An 11,359-nucleotide genomic window follows, 5' to 3' on the forward strand; every position below is an offset into this window, starting at 1 on the left:
CCTCGTTTTTGTAAACCGGCCGGTTTCCGGTCCAGTCTGACCGGCCAATTCAGCGGTTCTCGAACAGTTTTAGATTCTGCGATTTTACACACTGGACCGAACCGTTTTTTACCGGTCTCAGGTTAAATCGGTTCGACCAGTCGGTCCGATCCGGCTTTCAAAACATTGCGAAAAACATAAAAAAGCATCAAATTATTTTTTTTGTTAGAAAAAAACTTTTGATGGGGAACACCGTGCGCCGTCGTGCTAATCGGAGGTTTTCTGGTTGTGTTAGTTTTGAAGGCCGAATTAGACAGTTCGTAATTGGTTGTATTTTTGAGGATAAAAGATGGTTTTTCAATTTTTGGGTCGGTGTGTAAGCCCAGTATGCTTAAGGCCCTAAAAATGTCTTAAATCTTTACAATTTACAAACTTTTCCTAAGGTTATGTACCAAAAACAAAAGAATTTTTTGTTTTATTTTCGATAGTATTTTTTGACCGGACAAATTAAAAATTAGTCCCTAGTGAATTTAAATTCTGTTATGAATTTATTATTAGTTAATAAATCACTGTATGAATAAGATAGAAATTAAATTTTTGACATTTACTTGAAAAAATTTGTGAGCTGATCACTAATTAAAAAAAAGTATTCTAAAGGCAGGTAAAATAAATAAAACTCAAACAAAAAATCTCTGTTATACCAAAAATGAAATATTATTTTATTCGGCTTTGTTTGGCAAAAAAATAAAATTGAAAATGAGCTATCCAAACATGGAAATAGATTTTCTCAATTTTTTTTAACACTTAAAGGAATAAAGTATGGTATCTTATCATTAATTTTATAAGTGAGATCAAAAATAAATATGAGAGAGAACAACAAAAAATGAGATTAAACAATTGATACCATCCAATTTTTTCTCCACCCAAAAGAATTCGCTCCCATCCAAATACCACTTAAAAAAGCTTAAAGCTATATCTAGCAAAAAAAAAAGGGCTTAAAGCCATTGATCAACGTTTTCCAAAAATACGAAAAAAAAATGTTTTCCAATAATAAAATTTATTGAATTTAGCTAGAAGTTTTATAAAAGACATACAAAAGTTATCAATATATTTGTTATATAGTTGTTACAATTAAAAGAATTTGTCAGTAGAAATTTAATTTTGATATACTATTAATATAAAATTATTTTATACATATATTCTTATTACATAATACGACATTAGCAAAAATTATTGTTGTTAAACTCGCGAATTAACTCGTAAACTCGTATGAATTTACGAATTTAAGTAGTAGAATCGAGTTACCATGTGGCTCAGGAAAATTATGGAGAAATTAGTTAGTCCAAACTAATGCAGTTTTGTTCTCAGAAAGTAGAGTTCCAATAATATTATTATTGCACAGGAGGTCATACATTCTATGAGAAGTAAGAAGGGCAACAAGGATTGGATATGTTTAATTTGTGATAATTCACTTGCTCATACCATGTTTGTGTATTTCTCTATGTGAATTTTGGGGATGAATTAATGCTAATATTTCATTGAGCCGTTAATTTTCTAGAGGCTACTATTGCAAGAGTACGAGATGAAAAGTGGTTGTTCCTTTTTCTTTCATGCTGCTCATGACTGACTTTGAACTTGAATGTAATGAAAAACGGCGGCCAGATGAACCAGACAGGACACCGGCTGCCAATGTTGAAGGTGGCTGAAGCATTGCATTTTTAGGTACTCCTTTTCTTTGTTATTTATTGTTCTTTCTGCTTTTAAATGATCCCACTATACATTAAGCTTCTCAATAACTAAGCAGAATATTATTTTGATGGACACCAGCACAGGCACTGTCTAAGTCTCTAAGACATTAACTGTAGACGAACTGCTTTATTTAAAGGAGGAGTTTACACTTTTGGAGCCAAACAAAAATGGAACCATTAGCCTAGAAAACATCAAAGCGGTTAGTTTTGTTTCAAATTCTTTTTATATACTTGGTTAATATGATGGTGTTTGCCATCTCACAAATTTGACATGGTCAGACCTCGATGAAAAATGCAACAAATGCTATGGAGTCACATATTCTTGACTTTTTTGGATCAGTAAGTTCTATGATTTAACTGTACCAATGCTTCCATACATTATATAAATAGCATTTGCACCAATAGTGCTTGCTGATTAAAATGAATTTGGGTTGTAGCTTAATGCATTGCAATATAGAAGGATGGATTATGATGAGTTTCGTGCAACTACACTCAGTGTTCATTAACTTGAAGCACTTAGTCACCCCAAATATATTGCAATGCATTAAGCTGCAATATGTTGTACCTTTAACAAGTCTTTTTTCTAATTATTGTTGGACAATGCAATTTGAAGACAATTGTAAAATCTTTTTAATTAATAATTTAGGACACATTTTGTTTTTGTAGCTATAATAATTAGAAGAAAGACTTATAAAAATAGAAGATGGTGTGAAAAGTACAACTTATGTGATGCTGCTCACATCATGAGTTAGACTGCCACACCAATTTTTAAAATTGTGCTCCCTTTGTCATTAAGCTTCTCACAGCATCTCAATTTTGTAAGAGATACTGAAAAATATTATGTGATATTTCTATTGTTTTATTTTAGCGTGATCAACTATTTTTCATGTTCTATTTTAGTGTGAACAATTTTTTGCTCATAAATTAAAAAAACTAAAAGACAAAATAGATTAATGAAAGAAATTTTTTGCACTAACCCATATAGGACATGTGTTTTCCTTTAAACAAAAATGCCTTCTACTGAATATTTGCCACCATAATTTTCTTTGCTGTTGGGTTAGTTAGTGCAAGTTGTAGCCTTTTTTCATGGGATCAGAATTTGTATCTTCTGTTTGATACTAATTATATCTGGATGGAAGATCAATTTGTAGTTTACTACTTGAAACGGCATAAGAAACTTATAAATTGGCTGTTTGGTCACTGATTTTATGTTTCTTGGAAGATCAATTTGTAGTTTACTTTACTATTTTATATTTGCATTTTGGTGTTTGATACTAACAGAGATATTTATATCACGAATTTTATTTGCAGATTTCATGATGTAAATTCCATGTAACCGCCGTTTAGTGTTCTTAAGGATCTCATTGAGATTTTAGAGAGCAAAAGTAGCATCATTGAAGAGGCAAGGAGCTTGCAATGTCTCCAATCAAATTGGTAGGTATCGATACTGCTTGCTATATTAGCCAGTAGTATCTAAGACTTATTTCTTCATTTGAGATCTAGCATCATATTATATGGTTATGTTACCTTAATTAGCCTCCTAATAATTGTGGTTAACGGGTTATAGTTGTGTCCTACTTATTGATGGAGGGAAAGAACTTTTAAGATTTTCAAAATTAAAAGATAAAAGAACTTTTAATTCTGCGTTTTCTGTCTGCATCGTTGTTTTTTGTGCGAGGAAGAGATTCTTTTAGGATTTATAAGTGAATTTTGCAAATGGATGACTTGAATAAATTGTGAACTGTAATCTTGCAATTGTTGGGGTTTTGATCACTTATTTTTTTGTGTATTTTGTGTATCTCTATCTGATATTTCATGATCACACACTACAACAAAAACGCCATTTAGCGGCGGTTCCTGGAGCCGTTTAGCGGCGGTTCCTGGGAACGCCGGAAGATAGGGCGCGGCAAAACGGATTGCGGCGGTTTTAGCCAACCGCTGGAAAAACATCAAGCTCATCGTCATGTGCTAGTCAACTGCGATGCCGTTGTTCCGTTCCTTGAGTAAGTATACGCATGTATTTCTAACACACCAACGTAACTCTTTTACCCTAGTTTCTAGTTGGACTAATTTTCTTCTCTACAATAAAGTACATTTAGGGAAAATACAAAGCGAAGCATGCGTCATCAGACAAGGTCCCCAGCTAAGGTTGATAGTGTCGTCCATGCAGAATTTCCTCGGTGGTTCAATGCTCAGGTTGACAGAATACTAACCTGACCAATGTTTTTTTAGCCTGGAATTATTACATTTTTAAAACCGACTTTAATATAAAGCGTGAATGCTATGTGGTTCCAGGTTCTTTTGGAAAGTACTATTCAATCGAAAGAGCTGAAGTTGCTTGCGTGCGGTCCCATGACTCAGGCCAGACGTTTTGGGGCGTATAATGTTAACGGGTACAAGTTTCGAACTGTCACAAAGGAAAACGGGATGAAAACACAAAATAGTGGAGTATATGTATCATCTAATACGAGAAGTTATGCAAGCATGCGTGATAATAGAGTGGCTGTTGGTGGCGTTCCGTATTACGGAAAAATTATAGACATAATTGAGTTGAATTACAGTTGTTCCTTCACAGTGGTATTGTTCAAATGTGTTTGGGCTGATACCACTACCAGTAGAGGCATCAAACAAGACCATTTGGGACTTACCAGCGTTAATTTCTCTCGTCCAATACACACTGGTAATCGTGAAGAAGATGAACCGTACATATTGGCATCAGACGCTCAGCTTGTATACTATGTGGATGATGAAGTAGCTAAAGAATGGAGTGTTGTGGTTCATGTGAAACCAAGGGATTTGTATGATATGGGAGAAGAGAATGAAGAAGCTGAAGTTGGTTTTTCTCCACAGCCAGGGTTGAACATGTCAGCGGAAGGTGACATTGGAGATTTACTGTTGACAAGGGAGGAGGATATAGAAGACCTCATAGAAAATGCCTCAGAGAATTTCGATGATGTCGCATAATGCTTTGTATGAAGCATTTTAATGTGTTTTAAAAATGATCTTTTTGTTATTAACTAAGTTAAATAAACTCAGCGTTGTTCCTATTTTCTTTGGTTACTTTACACTTGTGTAGTTTTTTTTTTCAGTTAAATAGTTATGTTATTGTGAATCCTCATGAGTAAAAGCCGAATTTTTTGTTCTTTCATCGATTTTAGTATGGAAATGTTAGTATACGTTGAATCTTTATTCCTTCTACAGTTGTTATTAGGGTTTCATTTTTTATAATCTTGCTATGTATTACATAATATAATTTCACTAGTGTTACGTTTTGAAAACAATAGTGAACATAACATGACGGTGGAACAGGATCGATAAAAAATGAGGACTTGTTGTCATCCTCTGCATGCACAACAATTGCTACAGAGCTTATGTTTAAGAAAACTGCACAAACTACTAACAAGGGTGATGGTAATTGTTGAAAATTTGCATTTAGTAATAAAATTGTCTTAGCATCTTGTAGTTTGTTTTTTTTTCTAAGTCAGTATTTAATAACTCCAGAGTTCTCAATTCCTTCTATGTATACTCATTCTGTTATGTGCATGTTGATATTTTCAGTCGTACCTGAATATTCCGGAGAAATAGTTCCTGACAGTCTAGACGGAGAAGAGTCTGATTCAGAAGACATTTTAGATGATGTATCCTCTGTCGCAGTTGATAGATCCATGCAGTTTGATCTGAATAAGGTTCCGGATGAAGAGGATGAAACTTTAGAAGACCAACAAGATAAACAAGATGATATACATGTTAAAAAAAGGTGCTTTGATCTGAATAAGTTGCCATGGTATGGAGATGAAATATCAGATCCTCTGAAACGTGAAGCCGCTAGATTCATAACAGAGTTTTTTTCGCCAGGTCAATATGATGTTGGAGAGAAATTTTGATCTTTTATTATAACAGTTACGCTGATTTCCTTAGTTTAATGATTTGGGTCACAGTTGTACATGTTTATTCTTGGTTTAGGTTTAGTAAGGCATAACTTCAAAGAGGAGTAACTTTGATGTATGCTCTCTAGAACTTTATTTTAACTTCATAAATATCAGCGTTTTTCTTTATTTTCTACTTTTACATCCATGATTGAATGCAATTTTTAAATGCCAATAACGTATTCAAGAAAATCTTAGTGGTGAATTTGTTCACATGAGTTAACATATAAAGGTTACAAGTAACTTGTGAATTTTTTATCGTAAACCGAATGTAGAAAAAGTGTTACGAGTTTAAGTAAGAATGATTTAAACATATGTAGCTTCAGAAAGTAGTCTTCATTTAACTATATTATACCCAGATGGTTATTGCTAAAGAAAACAATGCTATATGTGGTAACACGCATTTTGCGGCGGTTTAAAAGTAACCGCCGCAAAATGCCTAACAAGAAGTCACCTGCGGACATATCGCGGCGGTTTTCAAAAAGAAGCCACGAAATACAAACCTGACCGGCAATATAGCGGCGGTTTGAGGAAAACCGCCGCGAAATGTTAACCTTACCGCAATATAGCGGCGGTTTTAGCAAAATCGCCGTTAAATGTCGTCCTGATTGCAGCCCCAACCTCTAACCGCCGCTATATGTGCCGCAATTCGTCTATTCGCGGCACATTTACAAAACCGCCGCAAAAAAACCGTCGCTATCTTAAGGATTTGTTGTAGTGACATGATAATATTATCGTTATTAAAATGATTCTCCTCTTCATTGTGTTTAACAAACTTTTTTTTCACAAAATTTGCAGATAGTTTTCGTTGATAATGGGTTTCAATTCAGCGTATAGGAGCTTGCAAGATATATTCCCCCAAGTATTGCTCTTTACCTTTAAAATTTGAAAGTTTAATTGAATTATGGTTATCTATTGTTGGATTTTAAGTATAATAATTGCTACCCTGTGATCTGGTGTTATTTATACTATATTGTGGCTACAAATCTTCAATTATGGATTGAATTTACATTCAAACAATTAACTAATTAAAAAAATATTATCAAGTGATAGAGATTCTAGCTGCATATTAAACATACAGTAGCGGCATGTTTTTAGGTGAATGAGTAGCTTTATATGTTGAGATTTTCACCTGACAATCCTTACAAAAGACTACTAATTTCACCTGAACAATTTCTGATATTAGTTGTTTAACACTACGATTAGTTAAAAAGTACTTTCCCTTCCAAGTTTTCAGAAATCAACATTGGTAGTTTCCATTTACATGAGAACAAGCTTGAAAGATTTCTTTTAACCTATGATTTCCAAATTTCTGAGTATTTTTGTGTGCATTGATCTGTGCATGCGACCAACATGTAAGCATGCCTCTTTCAAGATTTCAAAATAAACACTTTATCCCATTATTTTAAAGAATTTTTGTTCATACCGAAACATTTAAGACTGTGGCTATTGAAAATTCAAATAATGCTAATCAAGCTGCTAAAATTGTTCTCAGTAAAATTATTCTGGCATTAAAGGTTCTATCAAATTCACTCAATGAATTGCATAGAGACTTGATATGCATGTATAACGAAATTGGAATGGCTTCGTTTTTCATGGGATATTGGTCTTTTCTCTATGTATGTGCTTGGTCTGCAAATTGATAGTCTAATTGTATTCTTCGCAGGTCATGAGAAAGAATTATGTTTTTAATTTATTGTTGAAGTATCATTATGCTTTTAGTTTATAAAAGTATTGAAAATTATTCTAATTGTGTCTCTTCATTAGTGATTCTAAGATTTTTAGTGCAAAGTGATAAAAAAATGAATAAATGAATGAATTATTAATTAGTGTCCAAACTCCAAATTATCAAATTCGTTAAATGAAAATTAACTTAAATTTGGTCACCGTTCGTACCTTGTTTTTTTAAATTTTAAATTCAATTAATAAACAATAATTGAATAGGGTGCATGTTTGCATGATATATTGGTTGATTGTGTTGTAACACTATAATTAACATTGCATTATGTCATCATGTATAATTTATCTTGCCATGGTTGCATGTAGAAGGGGTGATATCACAACTTAATTAATATGAAATTTAAGAACATTAGTATGGTGCTGAAAATTTGTTGATGTTTTTTAAACTTTTTCAGAAAAGGATTAGGAGGCACATATGAAAGGGACGTGCCATTTGCTACTGTCCTCGAAGATTTTGGAAGTGACCATAATGATTTTTATTTTGCTGCTTTAGGAGATAAATTTCAGATTTTTTCTTTTATCACAGCTTCAATTTTAAATCATTCCATACTGGAGTTTATATATGAATTGTGTGAGAAATACTGCTATAGTTACATCATATTGTTTAGGATGCTAGCAAGTATTATTACAAAAAAGTGTTGATTGTAATATATAAAATACATAGATTTTTCTGTAACTCCATAGCATCAATGAAAAAATACTGAGAAATTTCAACAATTCAAGTCTCATCTATCAAAATACTGAATGAGCATTTTTAACTATCTATGAAAAAAAATATATAATTGTACTAAAAGAATTGATATATGAAAAGAACAAGACTCTTTCCTGATGAAGTAATTTCAGAATTAAAGCTTTTAAGTTATAACAAAATTAAAAAAAATAAATGAAAGAATTTTGTTTTATTAATTAATTGAATCTAAGAATATTTTCCTATCCAGCATCTCTATGTTTTATTTAACTCACAATATACTTATGAAATCATTGTAATTTATAAATAAATTATACATAAATATAATAAATAAATTAAATACATGATTTACGAGTAGCACAAGTTATACACTAGAGATTAATAATATAAATAAATAGGAAAAGTATAAGGAACCAAAAGCTTATCAGCCAAAAATTAAATAAAGGAAAAGTATAAGGAACCAAAAGCTTATTAGCCAAAAATTAAACAAAACTATATTAATTTATATCAATAATTAATTAATTTTAAATTTTTTAAATTCAAAATTTAAAAAATTTTAAATTGATTAAGTAAACCTAATTAAAATCTATAAAAACCTTTTTCTTTTTTCTCATATTAATCTATCCACTTCTAACAATTACAAATTCGAAAAATATATAAAAGAACACCCATTTAATATGAAAAAGAAACATTCTAATACTTAGTAGAAGAAACATCCATATATATTAACTCGTAAAAATTTTGAATTCATCCAAAAGTATTTGGTTGGGTTTTGGCTGATATGTTTTTGGTTCCCTAGCTTTACTCAAATAAATATCATTTAGTTAGTATTTGTTGTTTGTATGATTATAATATAAATTATTTTTATTAAAGTTTTAATCTTTTTTTAGATGGTATAATTTTTTAATATGAACTAAAAGAATAATAAAATTATTTTGTTCTCTAAGAATATAGAATAAAATAATTTTATACACTGTATAATAAATTTTTATATATAAAAACCTTTTTAAATTAAAAATAATAATTATTGATATCAATAAATATTAATAAATTTTATAATACAATAGTGTTTGGCCCGAGCGTAGCCCGAGTTTTACACTAGTTATATATAATAAGAGGGCAGTGAATAGTTAGGTGCATGACAAGTCGAACTTTCTTTTATTGACAAGTGTTCAGCTTATATATTATTACTTTCTTTTACTTATTTGTTTTTGAAATATATATATACATATATATATTATCTTATTTTTTATTTATGTATAACAAGAGAAGTAGTGGATACCGTAATACCAAAAATGTTGTATCAAAATATATTAGAATAATAGTGAAATTTAAAACACACATGCTTTTGAACAATCCTGGAAAAAAAGGCGGCAATTGTTAAAAGTTAAATACATTACAATGACAAAAAAAAACTGCTATTTATTTATAACATCCTTTTTTCTTTGACATCACAAACTGCTGTACTCTCTTCCAAAAAACGAAACAAGATATTCATCCATCACCAAAAAGAAAAAAGAGTTTCGCCCCCTGTAAACTGTGTCATCATGGCTGAGAACTTTGATTACCTTGCTAATGTGAATGCAAAAAATCTTCATTGAGTTTCAAGGTCTTTGTCGTTAGGGCATGGAATGTTCCAAGTAGATTTAATGACGAAGAGCTTATGAGCATGGAGCTGGTGCTTCAGGACAGTAAGGCAAGTAGTCTACATTTAGAGCTTTTTGTTTTTTTTTTTTCATTTTTGTAAGGTGTTTATGTATTAGTAAAGAACCTAATGTGATTAAACATGTGCATTGTGAATGGCAGGGTCATAGGTTGCAAGCTTCGATACCAAAACCATTGGTTAAGAAGTGGAAGGATGTCATAGTGGAGTTTCAGATGTACACGATGAAAAATTTCGTTATTTTGGATAATACTACATACCCCAAGGTAACTCCGGATAAATATATATTGGTTTTCTCACACCAGACCAGGGTTCATCACGTTGAACATCCAAGCTTTCCACTTGATGCCTTTCGCTTGAAGTCATTTAAGGAGTTGCTTAATGCTGATAAGTTGGATGACTCTGAACTTATTGGTAAGAAATTCTTTGGTGGTGTACATAACTTTCTAATATAAACATTTCCCCCAACCCCCGAACTTGGATTTGTTTTCTAAAGCTAAGCTTATTTTATTTCTGGACATGTAGATATAATTGGTGAAGTTGTAGGCAAAGAGGATCCGAGGGATTTGGTAACCAGCAAAGGGGTGGAGACTAAACGGTTGGCCATAATCCTACAAGATTTAGAGTATGTGCTAATTATAACTAAGGACTTTACATGTATAAATCTTTAATTAGTACATGTTGTCTCATGCAACATTTTTTTCATGTAATTGGCAGCAACAATAAGATTAGCTGTGCTCTGTTTGGTAAAATGGTAGACGAGCTTTTACCTTATCTTCACGATGGAAGGGTTGAACCCCTCATTATAGTGCTCCAATATTTTAAACCCAATAGATGGAATGGTATGTCTTCTTCATGCTGTACAAACGAGAAAAAATCACTATAATTGTCATGATATAGTAACTCCTACTGACATAAGTATTATGATGGATTAATGCACAAAAACTAGGTAAAACATCTGTCCAGAGTCATTTCTATGTTTCCAAGCTGCACATCAATGATGGTTTAAAAGAAGTTGCTGGATTCCGAAATAGGTTAGCACCATCTTATTATACATCAAAATGCATTTTTATACATTGAAAATATAAGCATGAGGCAGACAATATATTAAAAGAACTTTGGAAATTTTGTAGATTGCTTAGCGGAGTGGCTGCAAGTTCCTCAAGGATTAGCCAAGTTTCATCTCGGGGGGATGGTCTGGAGCTGATGAGATAAACCAAGGTGCTGTTTTGGTGAAGACTATTGAGCAAGCACTTAATGTTAAAGAGGTAAATAATATATGATAACTTCCAGTTCATCCTTTTATATTAGTTACTTTTTGGAGTCTTACTGAAAGGATAATACTCAATTTGTTAATGAAAACAGGAAGGTCCGATATGGATATGTGCAAGCATTATATCTTTAAATGTTGGTAAGGATGATTGGTTTTACAAATCGTGCAGGAAATGTTCAAAAAAAGTTGATACTCCTATTGGAAATAGATATGAATGTACCAAGTGTGGACACACTCATGGTTGTGCTTCTTTGAGGTGTGGATAAATTTATTTTCATCAATAAAATTATATCATTATCTTAAACTATAAACCTGTTTGGATTCTCAAATGATATTATTCTT

General features: G+C 31.8%; 1 protein-coding gene and 1 long non-coding RNA gene across 2 annotated transcripts; both read left to right on the plus strand.

Moving 5' to 3' along the window:
- Positions 1-1,613: 1,613 nt before the first annotated feature.
- Positions 1,614-8,027, plus strand: LOC107471165 (uncharacterized). The gene is made up of 6 exons (XR_001588574.3): positions 1,614-1,701; positions 1,812-1,927; positions 2,007-2,066; positions 3,039-3,161; positions 6,452-6,515; positions 7,789-8,027. It is a non-coding gene; the product is annotated as an uncharacterized LOC107471165 (long non-coding RNA).
- A 1,723-nt stretch (positions 8,028-9,750) lies between these two features.
- LOC107471114 (uncharacterized) lies at positions 9,751-10,959 on the plus strand. The gene is made up of 6 exons (XM_052255720.1): positions 9,751-9,777; positions 9,888-10,158; positions 10,270-10,369; positions 10,462-10,586; positions 10,694-10,778; positions 10,878-10,959. Exons 1-6 carry the CDS (start codon positions 9,751-9,753, stop codon positions 10,957-10,959), a joined length of 690 nt encoding a protein of 229 aa, XP_052111680.1.
- Positions 10,960-11,359: the final 400 nt, after the last annotated feature.

This window comes from Arachis duranensis, chromosome 10, assembly GCF_000817695.3.
Source record: "Arachis duranensis cultivar V14167 chromosome 10, aradu.V14167.gnm2.J7QH, whole genome shotgun sequence".
NCBI classification, from domain to species: Eukaryota; Viridiplantae; Streptophyta; class Magnoliopsida; order Fabales; family Fabaceae; genus Arachis; species Arachis duranensis.